At 30.6% G+C, this 15,811-nt stretch overlaps 1 protein-coding gene across 1 annotated transcript; it reads right to left on the reverse strand.

The window, feature by feature from the left end:
* Window positions 1-553: 553 nt before the first annotated feature.
* LOC141454144 (probable cytochrome P450 6a13) lies at window positions 554-14,082 on the reverse strand. Its single transcript, XM_074128051.1, has 8 exons — window positions 13,788-14,082; window positions 6,682-6,875; window positions 5,504-5,798; window positions 4,741-4,852; window positions 4,385-4,654; window positions 2,558-2,776; window positions 1,715-1,960; window positions 554-1,621 (listed from the first exon to the last, which is right to left on the reverse strand). Exons 2-8 carry the CDS (start codon window positions 6,861-6,863, stop codon window positions 1,449-1,451), a joined length of 1,497 nt encoding a protein of 498 aa, XP_073984152.1. The 5' UTR covers window positions 6,864-6,875; window positions 13,788-14,082; the 3' UTR covers window positions 554-1,448.
* Between the last annotated feature and the right edge of the window lie 1,729 nt (window positions 14,083-15,811).

The following is a 15,811-nucleotide window of genomic DNA, read 5'->3' on the forward strand; positions in this document are numbered from 1 at the left end:
TATGAGTCCTACAAAGATCCCCACGGGAGATATAAGCTACTTTAGGCTCAAGCCTGCGCCTTAGGTAAGACTTAAGCCCCGTTAATAATAATTAGTTACCTAGCGTTAATATGGATTGGTGGTAATAAGTAAGTCCGACCTTCCCAAACTATATAATATTTTTACTAAGAGATGATTTGCCAGGACTGATAGACGGAGTGGAATGGTAGAAGAATATGAAACTGCATACGATTTGCCCGGAACTTAAGCTTGCATCTGCAAAAAAAAAATTATATTATATGTAACGTTCTTTCTTGTCCTTGTATTTTTGTGATATCAGTAAATTTCCGAATTCCTCTTCGTTCTGTTTATTAATAACTTAAAGCCTTATTCGATTAGGATTAACATGTTCTAAAAAAATTTTTTTTTAATAAATTCTCCTAATATTGAGACCAAACCAAGTTTAAAATGTCCTCCCAAAACGTTTAAGTGCTCTGATATCCTAGATTCAACAAAAATTATTAAGGTACATAATTGAAACTAATAAATCTTTGTAATAAACTAAATCAATAAGTATCCTTCACTCAAAACCTTTGTTTTATATTTATTTTTATTCTATGTTTTAATTGTGACATTTCAAATACATGATGGTTTCAATTTCTATCACAATATAGCCTATCTGGATTTAATGACATTACATTTGATACGCAAATGTATACATTTATTTAATCATTGAACATAATAAGGTGATCTAACACTATTTAAATTCAAATTTAAAAACTGAGTTATATAAAGTAAAAATAAGTTGTTTACAGTTTGCTCAATAGATCGCGCAGAGTGCTCAATCTATTCAAAACTGATAGACAAGTGTAGAAGGACTAATGATAATGCCAACAAAATGCAATCAAGAATCGAATGAATGTTGGCCTGAAATTCACACACATCAACTTCTCTGCCGACTCCAAGAGTACTTTACAGATATTGTTAATCTAGAGTACCTGCAGGGAAGCCAAGATTTCTTAAAAAGTGGCTTTCTCCCAAGTTTACCATTATATAAATGAAAGATGTATTGTCCAGTTCTACTATTCTCAAATCCTCAAGAAATTTTTCAGGTCGAAGTGAGGACTCCGGCACTCTAATTCTTTTTTCATAGATTATATCAATCTTAAAAGAAATTTTTTACTTCTAAAATTAAAAATGGGACACGATTTCAAATATTCTCTGACTCCAAATAAAGCCATGTTTATTCATGCTCTATATTGAATAGAGATGTTTCCCTTGCTTTTGTGATTTCTCCAGAGGAAGCAATTCGAGAATTAAATGAAAATATCGCATGCCTTTCCAAATCCCTCAAAACAAAAGTTTGGAAATTTGATTTTTACCCACAAACAAATTCCAATATATTTTTATATTGGATTACTTAATGCGATTTTAAAATCTAATTCCATCGGGAACACTTTAATTATTTTCTACAAGCTATTTCTTTCAGAGAATTTTAACCATAGTCCACCAACTGGTGCCATAATGAAGGCAGAAGGATCTAATTTCACTGTTGTTGATGTTTTACTAGAAAGAGAAACTGTATAATTAGAAATAATTTGTGCCAATGCCAACTTCATTTCAATCATAGCAAACCTTTGACCTGTAAAAGAGCGACAGAAAATCGTATCAGTTTTAAGTTAAACGTATAAGCATGATAAATCATAGCACAAAACATTCATTGAAATTAGATTACCTATACACACTCGAGGACCTTCTCCAAATGGTAAATACGCATGGTTCTTTAATATATCTTTATCTTTAAACCTATCTGGATTGAATTTTGAAGGTTCTGGATACAAACTGGGATCATGATGAAGTGCATATACAGGTATACTGATAGCTATACCTGGTTCAAGACGAATATTGGTACCGGGTATTGTGTACTTCTTAGTACACACTCGTGCCAAATTTCCTACAGGCGGATACATTCTCATTGTTTCTGGAAAAATTAAAACCTTTTCTTCAAAAGGGAGACATTATAAGAGTAAGCTTATTAGTTAAGGGAGATGCTAAGTATTATGCATTTAAGTTGAGAGAAGTTTTAAAGTTAAAAGAAAACGATTGCAGTCGTTTTCTATCAAATGTTTCAAAATCTATTCAATTAAGAGTCATTCCATTTGACAGATTTCGTTCAAAAATCTTTGCCCAACAAGCTCGTTACAATATTAATAAGAATTAAGTAAATAATTAAAATTTCTAATAAGATTAAAATCTGCTGAGTACAAGTACTCTTTTACTGAATAAAGTTCAAAGATTTTAGCGATTTTCTCTCACAAAACAGTTCAAAAAAATACAACATAAATACTAAACACCACATAAAATTCTTTTTTCAAGATTTTTTTTCCAAATATTCAGATTTTCTAAAAGATTTTTATTTCTTGCATATAAAAAAAGAATGAAATATTGAAGAAAGAAATTAAAGAAACATATAAAAGATTTAGGTAACCCTTGGCAAACAATATTAGATTGAGCCTCCACCATGGAAATAAAAAAGCATTCCAGGTTTTTTAAAAAAAAATGAAAAGAGATTTACTACCAAGAAGCAATAATTCTGCATAATTCATTTCCACTACTGCATCATATGTTAATGAGCCATATTTAGAAATTAATTCTTGAATTTCTTGAAATGCATTTTCTTGATAATCTATATTCTTTGATAACTCGTAAAGACAAAAACTTAAAGTAGTTGATGAAGTTTCAAAACCAGCCAAAAAGAAAATAAAAGCTTGAGCTGCAATGACGTTATCTGTAAATACTGTAAAATTGATGGTTTAATTTAAATAGTATTCTGTTTTAAAGTTAGAAATACAATAATTTATAAACCAATATTTGGTATTATTTTAATGTACTAGGTAATTATGTGGAGATAACTGAATAGACCAATAGCCAATACATTCAGAGGTATGTTACAATACTTACCTTTGTAGAAGTATGTTTTAGAATTGAATGTATGCTAGCAGTTTTCGTCTATGTTAATTGATCTGTAGTTGAGTAAAATGAAGAAGTGTGCAATGATTTTTACCATAAACTATTTTTTCCTGCCTATTTAAAAAATATTTCTGAATCCTCTTCCTCATCAACCTTGTGTTTTATTATGAATGTGAAAGTGAATGGCTAGTTAATGGACGGGCCACTTAGCCTATCACCCGTTTGGCGCCAGTTAGTCATCATCAATCTTTTTAATGATGGAGCGCAGATGTGTACTAACTTATCATTTCATGGTATCTGAAGTACAGAACAAAAGAGTTGAATTGCCAGACTAAAAACCTACCGTAGATCGCGAAAAATAATGCTCCTACTCCCAAATTTATGAACTTAAACCAAATGATGAATAATGATAAAATAGGGGGCCCTCTTGTTTTTAAATACATTATTTACAGTCTAGCACAAGCTATACAAACTTTCTTCTCAATTATTTGACCTGTTTTTATTATTATTAAAGCGCATCAACATCCGAAATCATTGTGAAATCTTTATCACTTCTACCGACTCCGGAAACTGCTCTCTCTTTATTTAAAAGAAAAAACACTGCCCATTACTAAACATTGTCCTAAGTGGAGAAGATCTACGGATCTGGCAACTGGACTCAAACTCAGGATTTTCCCGGGTGTGCCCAGTGCAGTAACCACTAAGCGAACGTCATCCCTAAAGTGGTCAATTCTTCTCAACTTTTTCTTCCCGTCCAGTCATTTCCTAAAAGTGATTCATTGAAAATCAAAAATCGTAATACTGATCTCTTCATCGTTACCCTGTGCTTCATTTAATAAACAGTTACACAGCAAACAGTAGTAATGGCTTTGGCACATGCAAAGAACAATCTGAAGCCATCTTACTCTATTAATTAACATCAAACTGAAGTTTAACAAAAATTGTAAATTTGGGTAAGCTGCTAAAACTTTCTCAACGATTTCGAAGTTACCAACGGATTCCAACTCACAATGGGCTACTCTATTGGTTTCCAAAAAGAGTTTAAGTACCTTTTACCGAACATGAGAATAAAAGGTAACCATCCAGTAAGCCCTATTAGCTCTGATTTCATACTGAATACGCTTAAACTTAAGCGTACTTCTGGGATGGGATTTAACTTCATTAACGTCTAAGAGTTCTGGTAGATTTATTAAGTATATCTGAAACTTTATTGCTGGAAAGAGTGGCTAGTAAAAAAGACCTCTTAATTTTCTTGACCTAATAAAGGATAAGCTATCTTTTTAAACCCTTTTGGAACTCTAAGCTAACAAAGTTCCAGCAAGAATGAGGAAATTAATGTAAAAATGCATTAATAAAAAAGTAAACATCAAGAAAATAACTCACAATATCCGCTCTTAACTCAAACAAAAATATTGTTTAAAAAATTCTTTCTTACATAAATCATCTTTGTCCAGAGATTTTAGATCTTCATTTTTTAAATGCATCATCAATTGTAAAAAATCATTTCTTTGAAAATTTTTAGTTTCCCTAAAAATCATGGTTTCCTTCACAACGTTTGTAAAAAAACTGTTTATCTCATCTGGAAAAGTTCTCATTTTCAATAAATTAAACAACCAAGGTAAGAAAATTCTCATCCCTCTGGCGGTTGCGGTTGATATAGATGGTTGTAAAGCTTTTTTGCCCATTTCACGGAAAACTGATTCACCTAAAAGCAAAAATATTTTTCATTAGAATGCTACTTAATCATTTTTGTTTTTAGGACTAAAGATGGAAAATAATTGGTAAATTAACCAGTCATAGCATCGAATTGTAGACCAAAAGCTACAACGCCAATTACATCTGTTGTAAATCTAGCTGTAAGTTCTCGTACTTCAATCGCCCCTTCATCGTCTGTAAGTTCAGTCTGAAAACAATAATATTATACATTACAATTGAAATAGACATTCCATTGGGGTACACTACTGTAATGAAACTAGACTCTCAAATTCCAAAAAAAAAATATCAATAAAATTCAAAAATATTCATCATATTATTTTATCATTTAATCTAAGAAAGTATCATCACAAGAACAATTTCCCAAAATGAGTTTTACACGGGAATCTACATATTCTGGATGCACAATAAAGTTTTTAGAAAATGGACATTTGATGGGTTTGTAGATAAATAAATAAATAATATGGGTTTGCAGAGTGAAGAAGTGTCTTGGGTAAGAATTTTTTCTAGAGTTCTAGATTCCAATCAATCAATTCACTCACGACAATAACTATAACTTTTTTTTTGATTATTTTAAGTGTAATGGAAGGCGGTATGCATTTTTCAAACCAACATTCTGTGTGAAGAAAATTACCAGAGAGTTCTACACCCAATAATTATGGATTTATGTTTATCTTATAGGACTCAATATCATATTTTATTATTCTTTGGCAACCATAGAAATACTGAAAAAATAATTTCCTCAGAGTTGTTCAAATTGAGTCAAACACTTTCACTTAATTTAATTTAACCTAAGACTTAAAAGTACAAATTAAGTTTCTGGTAAAAAAATATGCACAACCTTAATAAAACTCTTCAATTTAGATGAGCAAACCTCCAGAAGAGGATACATCTGTTTAACCTTGCCAGAACTAAAAGCCGGAGTTAATTTATTTCTGAGTAGCTTCCATCGATGTCCAGCTAGGTTGACAAGATTTGCGGTTAAAGGTTCTCTTTCTTCATCTGTATAAAAACCACGATCCATAAAATAATCAAAATCCTTGATAAGAAATTGTTTAATTAAGGCAGGATCTCTAAGTAGTATGGTTGGTAGTCGCATTTGAAATATGCCAATAAATTTTTCGTCCGGGAACTTCCTATAAACATACACAAAAAAAGTAATATTTTTACATTAGTAAATGAATAATGTTAGGGGTTAAATGAAAGCAATTCTTTCTTTTTAGACAATATCTATTAACCGGGCCCCAAACAAAGAAATTTTAAAAAAAATCTTGAAGTTGTGCTGGGAAGAACATCCAATAAAGTGGCATTTTAAACAATGAAGTGAAGAATGTCTGAATTTATTTTAGACAATACTCATTCTGAATAAATTTAATACATTGCGTTTTACACAATAGTTTGATTTTAAAAAAAGACTTAAGGAAGATATTAAAAAGTGAAAGGAAAACTGACTTTAAACTTTAAATAAGGAAAGGATTTTTTTTTAAATAAGGAAAAAACCTCTTGAAACTTATTTAATATTTACATCTGGTTGGTTAACATTGACTTTTTAAATGATAATTTTGAAATCCAAATTGATGGCTCTCTGTAATTTGACTGCTCACCCTTTTAGCCTGACTCTGCTATTGACATTTCATTCCTTCAATAAGATGAACTTATTCTTGATTTTATTCTTCAGACTTTAATTTAATGGGTCAAAGTTTGTTTATTAAGTCATTAGCTGTAGAGTATTTGTTGAACTTGTTTTTAAATGTCTGAAATATGTACTGATAATAATATCTGAAAGGTACGACCGCGAAGAATGGTACTTCTTATTTCCTTTACACATTAAATTGTACATAATAAACTGAACTGGGTCAAGAAATAGAGAATAAATCATTAATTTAAAGAATGATTACAACATTGAATGTCTATAAGTGGAACGGTGGAACACGCTCAATCCTCTTTTCGATTAATCTTCAAAAAGTGAATTTCTTCTTTGACCTCTTTAGAGGGCCTTAATACATTATCATTACTTACCAATAAATTTCTTGAAGACATTCCCCTGGAGATTTTTTGAAGAATATTGAGTCTTTAATATTGCCAAGAAATGGTATTGGTTTTGGGTAAGGTACATTTCTAATTTTCCAATAATCATAAGTCCATATTGAATATAGATATAATAAGAATATTGCAGCCGCAAATAATACCCAAAATATCATGATCGCCTAAACCTGCAATAAATAAATAAAAAAGTATTAAGAGAAAATATTTGTCTCGTAAAAAGAAGTTTAAAAATCTACACAGATAATATGGTAATTTTTGGGCAAAATAGAAAATGGTTACTTTTAAGGTTCTCTACATATCCGCCAACAAAAGATGGGACTTCAATAAATATTATTCAATGTTTCGTTATACTTACTGAAACGTATCCAAAAATTTGCTATTAAAAAATAGTTTTTTTGAAATAAATTTTATTTTGAGTGCTATCCGGTTATAATTTACAAAGTTCGCCTACCAAAATTTTTGAATTTTATCCAATTAAGTTTTGGTCCTCTAGAAAGATTCTCACCTGTATTTTGAAGCTGTGAACTAGCTGTTTAATGACTTGCAAAGAACTATAGGTTAAAAAATGGAAAAGAGCTGGATCAATAATGGTACAAATAATGCATTAATTACTTTAATCACGGAGCACTTCTGATGTTATTACCCACAGTTGAGTACACTTTCGAAGGATATAACTGAACTTTTACTACCAGCTCAAGCAAGCAACATCCTTGTCACTCATTAATTGGTAAAGTTTAGACTGGAATGGCCTGTACCTTAAAAGAAAGCCCTTTTAACCATGTATTCTAGAGGAATGCTCATTATGTAACTACAGCATCAAAGAAATTTTACTCTTTTATTTTAATACTCATTTATTTCATCGTCCACTTTCACGAAAGGCTTTGTTTCTTAAACTTACTGAACTCTTTTTGTTAACTTTCTTCTCCAATCAGATGTATAACCAAACTTTGAAAGTATAGGCGTTAGCATTAATGAATAGTCAAATAGAACCATTTGTTCTATTATTTATTACCTTTACATAAAGGGTCGTTCTTTCTTTCCATCTTCCCATCTCAGTTTTGTTCAATAAATAATATCAATAATTAGTATTTACATACTTTACATTCACTCCGCACAGTTTAAACTTATTCTACATTATAATGAATTTATTAACTAATAAACAATAATATAAGAAATTAATGATAATTTTAAAAAGCTAATTCTTGAAAGTAGTTGTTACAATAATTTCATTGATAATTAGCCATTTCTCTAAGAGTGTAATTATTAAAGAAAACATAAGCAAACAATAGTTCTTCTGACCAGTTACTGAAAACCAGAGGCAGCATATTACTGCTCAAAATATTTAAGTTGGTTGGAGATTTGTGCTTTTTATAATATCAACTTAAGAATAACATGGTAACTTGGGCGAAAGTTCGTTTGTAATTTTTTATTTTTTAAAATTTATTTTATTTAAAAGGAAAGGGAGGTTAAATATGCAACTATTCGGGTTTAGCGTTCATGTGCTAAATTTAAGCTGAATATCTCACCGTCACTTAAACTTATACTGTGTACGTACTTTACAACCAACATAGTTTCGTTTTCTCGAGCAAAACTGAGTGTTAGACAATTATAGCATTTTAGAGGGAATCTATCCTAAAAATACCCTTCATTGAATTTTCTAGAAAAATGTTTCAATTAAAAATTGAAAATCTGGTCTAGTAAAGTGGTAATTTCTGTTGAATATTTTTTAAAACTCAAAATTGAAAAATTTTACTGTTACAATACTTATTCATACTGGTTGATTGAAAGAAATAATTCCCAACAATACTCACTTATAACCGCTCTAATATTATGGAGCCTTGCCTACAGTTAATAAAACAACTGTATATCCTGAATAAAATAAATTTTTGAAAAGCAAATTATATATTTTTCACTTTATGCACCTTATTTCAACGAATTGATTACAACTCTGATATAGTTATTTTCATAAAGCAGTTACAAATTTCATTAAACTTCCTCATATTTTACTGGTAGCCCAAATAAATTTAATAATAAATAGTATCAAAGTAATTAATGAGCTAAAGCCTGTTAAACATTCTAATTACTAATACTTGGTTAAAGTCAACATTGCATAACAGAATTGTTCTAAGTAGAGCTAAAAGTGAATACAAAATTTTGAATGAGCATCGAGCTATCAGTACTGGTAGAGGTCGCCCTTTATTTTTAAAATTTTAACATGCAGAATGCTGCTATAAACATAACATATCCCGATATTTATTTTCTATTTTTACGGACTTCTAGTAAAAACAAAAATTGCTCTAAAGACCGTTCTAATAAACGCAGAAATTGTAAAAACTCAAGATTAAAGTAATGCCTAATTATTTTTAGGAGGGCTTTATGTCCAACTACTGATCAGGAGTCGTAGAGGAAGGCGGATAGCAAACATACTTTCCTATAAATTTCTTTTATTAACTATTAAAATTAAAATAAAGCCTAGAACTGGATTCGAACTCAGTACCACAAATACACTGTACAACTTTAACCACTCGGCTTTGGTTAGATATATTACGTTTTAAATTTTTGTAGAAGTTCCAAATATACTTCAGAAATTTATTAAGGTCAGATACAACACACTCACTCTTCTGTATGAAGCAAATACAATTATACTTCCTAAGGAAACAATTGCGAAAAGTAGCCACAATCAGAATATTTCCTCTGTATGGCAGCGTTGGTATAAAAATAACGTGAAACAAAAGAATAGTTGTTTACTTAATAGGGAAAAGGAAAAAGTAATTTCTCAATCTTAGTTCCCCTCTTTGTAAATGTATTGTTTCAATGAATAATGTCTACTGTTGCGTTGGAACTTGTTGCTACGGTTACAATTTCAAAACATACTATTTTTATATTCCGATCATAGTATTTCCCTGAACAATATCACAGAGCGTTCGTTACCTCTTAACATGCATTCCTTCTATAATAGTATTTAACCATATAGGGTACTGGAGTTGTGTCCATGTTGTAACATACTTGATAGATAGACTGATAAAACTTATCAACATTACTGAAGTTAATTAAAACTTAAATTTCTTAGAGTTTAATTTTACTGGTAACTTATGTTTATATGATTCCCGTTTAATCAGTGCTATGTTTTTAATCTAAATATTTCTCTCAACCGAAAGCGGGGCTCTTAATCAATTTGTCATTCTTTTTTGCCATGGAGTTTCCCAAAACGACCAGTTCTAGCTAATTTCTTTAAACATTACATCCCATCAGAAAATCTTTCACTTTTTATCAATGAAATTTCTTTTTTCGAGACTCCGAGAGTGTGGCAACGTTAAACTTCTATCTAAATTGTGAGTTTACACAAATATAATTTTAGATTAAAGATTTTTACACTCTCAAGAACAGTTTAAGATACTTCTAAAAGTTTACAGAATCATTTAAAAAAAAAAAAAAGGTTTCTATAATAGGTAGGTTTTTTGAACTTTCTAAAATTATTTCCTATTATAAATTCTCTTGTCATAATTATAAGTTTTTTGCTTTTATTTAAAACTTTTTGTAGAAAATAAGTAGGGTACTACAAAAACTCTGCATTAGATTCAAACAGACTTGTTTTAATATCGCTTATACAAGTATACTCGTATTCTTACAATTTATACATTCTTTAGATTTTAATCAATTAAAGATTGATTAAATCATTTGTTTAATGCATCTAATTAACCCCATTAGGAGGAAAGGATTGTCTGATTGTGTTTCTTGGTACATTGTTTGATATTATTATCTTCAATTAGTTACTACTGACAATTAATGTTAAAGCATAAGTAAATTTGATAGTTATAATATAGATTAGTATAATATAGTACCTAACAAACTTTCTTACTGCTAATACGAGGTATTGCCGATAATAATTAATCATGGATTGTTATTAAATGAACGATAATTAAGATTTTGTTGATAGAGAGATTAACTCTAATGAATATCATATCTGTCAGTTCTCTTTAGAGTTGAATTTATAAATGAACCAAGTAATTATTATCACAAAACCTTATCTACACTAGTGTTAGTTGTGTCAGTAAAACAGTGTGGAGTGAACTTACAATACTTTCACAATAACCCAGTAATTACCACATTGTTACAATACCTACTCACACATTGTATTCAAACTTGGCACTTAAGTTGGCCTTAACATACTTGTTGTTGCCGGTGGTGGCATAAGAACTTCCTCAGTGCGCCCTCTTGCAGAACTTCTGATGACTCTATCTGATTTATTTACCCAAACTAACTAGTTTCTCAAAGCAGCCAAAAAAATCATGATTATTAAAAACATTTTTCAAAATAATAATAATCAGATCTAGGCGCCAAGGTAGCCGAGCGGGTTAAGAGGCGTGACCTGCAAAGCTAATATGCATTGTGGTACTGGGTTCGATTCCCGGTCTTGAACTTGTATTTTATTTAATGGTTAAATGAGAAATAGTAAAGTACGTTTGCTATTCGCCTTCGTCCACGATACCTAGTAAATGTTAGTTGGACGTTAAGCCCCGCCTTAAAAAATAGGCTGATCTGTATTTGATAGATTAACGTTAAAGAAAATTTAAATATCTTTTTGAGGGGCGGTGAAAATATACTTGAGGCGAATATTATGTACAGCATGGATAAAATTCTTTCTAAGCACTTCTAAATTATGTATAATCAGCTCGCAGCGATAAAAAAAAAATACCCACTTATTGTATTTTTAATAACTGACTTTCTTTAACTACAGAACTTAATTTTTCAAAGTAAAAAGAAAAAGAAGTGCTTCGATAAAAAGTATTAGCGTTTGAGTCAGCAAAATTTAGAGAAATAATTGAAACAATTTTCAAGAAAATACAAAAAAAAATTAGTTAAATTACACGATTTAGTGCGCGATTTACATCCAGATCTATGATGACAATTAACTCACTTATCATCTTTGAGTTACCTAAAAATTCTCATTTGCCATACATATTTTATTTTTAAATTCTCAACTTATGCAAATTAAAAAAACGCTGAATACATTTATTTAGAATATATATCATTCGGAACTTGTATTTCAGGTGAAAACTCATCTGAAAATATGTCACAATCATACTTCCTATTGCAACAGAAGAGAAAATGTAAAATGTTGCAAATTAAAAATGTAATAAAAGCAAAGGAAATTCCATATCATTAATAAATTACGATACATCGCATTTGTGAACTGATTCGTTTCAATTTCCACTAATTGTCAAATGGAGATTAAAATCGAGTATTACAAGAAATAACATTTCCTCTCCTACACAAACCACTCATTTAACACTCGAATGAGCGAAAGATTAATTTAAACATTTTAAACTTTAACACACGCACTGACTATGAGCTTAAACCTTTTTTTCGTAATTCAAAGTACCATAAAACAAACATTCTCAGTGTAAAATCTGCCCCGAAAAATGAAATGATTGCATTATTTCTCTAAAGCAACAGAAGGTAAAAAACAACAAAAAATCAAAAACTGGTAGAAATACAAACCAAATTTCTTCTACACTGATCTTGGTTCAACCTTAATAATAATGGAGACAATAAAAATCTTGGGTCCTTTACCTTGCTTCAACAGTAACAATAATGGTGCTCATAGATTTTTATCTTACTCGGAGCATCTTACAGCTCAATTTCATATAACTTAGAGAAGTTATATGTGACTAGAGATCACTTTATTATTTTTGGAAAACGTTTGTGCACTGGTCTTATTCACAAAGCTCAGCTAACTACCCTAAAATCTTCTGTAACTCAGATGCTTTCTTACACCTTACTATTTGTGATGGACTGTAATAAGAGAAAAACATTGCCCTGTGATGGACTGTGTGGTCTGTGACAAGAGAAGAACACGGTTGTAAGAACAGTAATGCACTGAAAAAGGCTCCTGAAAATTTTAAGGAATAAAGAGGTTATTTGATGAGAGTTAAAGAACCTTTTAGGTAAAATTAGACTTCTGGTTAATTGCAATAATTGAAATTCTTTAAACTTCTTCATTGCAATCTAAAAATGCTACAAGGTACATTTTTAATGCAAGTAAAACTGTGTAAATCCAATCCATGGGTGCTCAGAGATCTTGGTGCACACGCCATGTCTAGGCTGAAAGCTCACCTAAATTTGCACATAATAGACACTTGGTCATTTCTTATATAAACACCGCCTGCAGGGAATAGTTGAACTAAGCTGGATTTATTTACTCCAGTATTTTTTTTGTATTTATTATTATTTATTTGTTTTATTGCGAACATTTATCCAGGAAAATTTATTTTGTGGTTCGGCTGTAGATTTTCCTCAAAAGGGGTTTGCTAAAAATAGGAATGGAAGCCCTAAGCCAAATACAGACAAAAAAGAGTTATGATTTTTCTAATGTTTACTTCAAACTATCTAAGATAACCTGCCTTGGATATCTACAGATGAGAAAACAAATGCATCACTTTATCGGCGTAGATTTTATCAGGCAGAAAAGGCATCAGCAAGTTATACAGAGCATTGCGAAGAAGGCTAAAAGTTATGACAGGAAAAAACTGACACCTTCAAGTAATACTTAAGCAAGGAGCTTCTTTCCAGGTTTCAGGTCTAATTAAGCAGATAAGACAGAAGTTTGGTAATCTAAATGTTGGAGCCAAAATTGTCCATCAGGTCAAGATAGCAATTTCTGCGCTCGGAGCCTTATCACTACCTTTGTTCTCTCTATAAACAGATTACACGCTCCATCACTGGTCAATAAACTGTAGAAGCCCTTGCCAAAAAAAATTAAAAGTGAATTGGCAGAAATATATGGATTGGAGCCCGGGACTTCTTCGATCCAGCAAGCAATCACTGTACTGTATCTTCCCAGATTTCTTGGTTTAATACATGCAATTTACAGACCAAGTGAACATTTAAAAATAATAAGAAGAAAATTAATGTTTAATAACTACAATACTTGCAAAATAAAAGAGAAATAATTTGACCCTTTATAAAAAATAAATATTCAGAAAATGTTTAAATCAATCGGTAAATGTTTATAATCTATGAAAGTGATCGATTAAAGTAAATGAATATTAATTTAATTTTAAAAAATATAAACTTACCAAAACAAGTGATAAAGAGAGAAATCCAATGAAGTGAAGATGATGTGTTCCGACCACAAACACGATAGAAAATAAAAGACGAAGACTATTGAAATACATAAGTAGAGGAAAGGTTGAAACGGCCTTGCACTGCACGGGGGCTTGTGTGTAGCAACACTTCAATAGAGAGAATCGCCGTTCTATTGAGGAAACACTAAACAAACTCACAAGAAATACAATTTTCAGTCTTTTACAAAGGAAGAAATTACTTTTACTTCAACTAAAAATGCTTTATTAAATATTTATTTATTATTGTATTTATATTTCAAAATCGCTACTAATTGATAACTTTCAGGTGTGCAACCTGAGCTGAAATTTACAAGGTGAGTACAGCAATAACTCTTCTTGTTTGCTAAAAATATCATATTCTAATACAGTGCAAAATATTTTATTACACGTGCACTAAAAAAAAACAAAAACATTTCTGTGTGCTTCGTTTGAAGTTTCTCCACAGCCAGTGTGTCATAACTTATTCTTAAGACTAAATTAATCTTATAGTTTGATCATGACTAGTGATTAAATTTAGACACACTATATATGATGACTAAATAAACTAAATGACTATATACCTAAGAATTAGTCATCGAACAAGTTGGTTTACCGAAATTTAGTAAGCTGCTTTTCTTAGTACAAAAGTGCGAAGTCTGAATCTTCATAGCAGTGAATCTAATGCTATCTAATCTGGACCAATTCTAAAAAGTCTGGGGAATGTAAAGGGTCCGATTACGTTAGAGTGAATCTTTACCCATTTCTTTATCACTGTCTCCTTTGAGAACATTGGAATTGTCAACAATTGTTATATATACATATAAACAAGGGAAATACTCCTTTTAAATTGGAAAATACTGTATATAACAAGAAAATTCCCAAATGATTTTAACCAAAGACGTTTTCTGTTGCAAGTTCTTATTTTGGAAAAGAAAAGCTAAAAAGGATAATGCTGAAAACAAAGGTATATATCATATGCAATAAAGAAATCAATGAACTTGAGAGGTTTTAATATTGTCAGCTAGCCCTAAAAAAAAATCTATAGTTCCTAAAAAAAAAATAAAGACAATATACCTTAAAGTTATAAGCTTAAGGTATTTTATTATCACCTAGTTTTTAATCCACAAGTCAATTACAGTACAACTTCGATTAACCGGCCCTCTATTAACCGGGATTCGGATTAACCGGGATCATGTTGAGTACATCATAAGAATACCTGGATTGGCGCCGAAACAAAAGTTAATTTTCGGTGGCGACAGCAACTCTTTTATACCTGATTTTCTTGAAGGGTCATTATTTTTTTAACGGTAAGGACATTCCAACCAGAGACAAAGTTGTGCTTTTTAAATTGCGTACACTCATCAGAGAGTGGTCGTTTGATAAAAAAAAAAAGCAAACACTTATTTTTCAAAAAGTTGAACGGCAAAAAAATGAAAAATTTTAAAAAACAAATATGTATGTAAAAAAAATTATTGCCGTCTAAGATAGGAGTTGATCTCTGGGACGAAACAGTAATGTCTTACTATGGAACACTGTGTATTCGGTTTAACCGGGATTTCAGTTTTCCCGGTGGGTGGGTATAGCCGGAGGTCAGCCCGGCTAATCGAGGTTGTACTGTATTTCAACTTTCGTGTGTTTGGATATCAGTTAATTTTGAATTTAATACGTATTTAAGCAAAATTTTGTTGAATTCCCATTTCCCATTTCAATATTTAAGGACATTAAGTAAAATTACAGACCTTGGATGAAGATTTTTCAGTCGGAAGTATTTTATATAGTAATTGTATTAAAAAGTCCTGTAATTGTTTCAGATCCATTTTTTGTTTTCCTCCAGTAACATTATGTTATCCTAAAACGCAAAATTTGCACTAGATGCCGTTTTTTGACTTTTTATTTTTTGTTTTATTTCTATTGACATAATTACTACCTATCTTCTTTAGATATTATTGATTATTAGGACTACTTCGCGTTCCCAGCACATTTACTAATCACATGAA

Source organism: Rhodnius prolixus, unplaced genomic scaffold (genome assembly GCF_049639745.1).
Source record: "Rhodnius prolixus isolate KJV_2025 unplaced genomic scaffold, Rpr scaffold_9, whole genome shotgun sequence".
NCBI lineage: Eukaryota > Metazoa > Arthropoda > Insecta > Hemiptera > Reduviidae > Rhodnius > Rhodnius prolixus.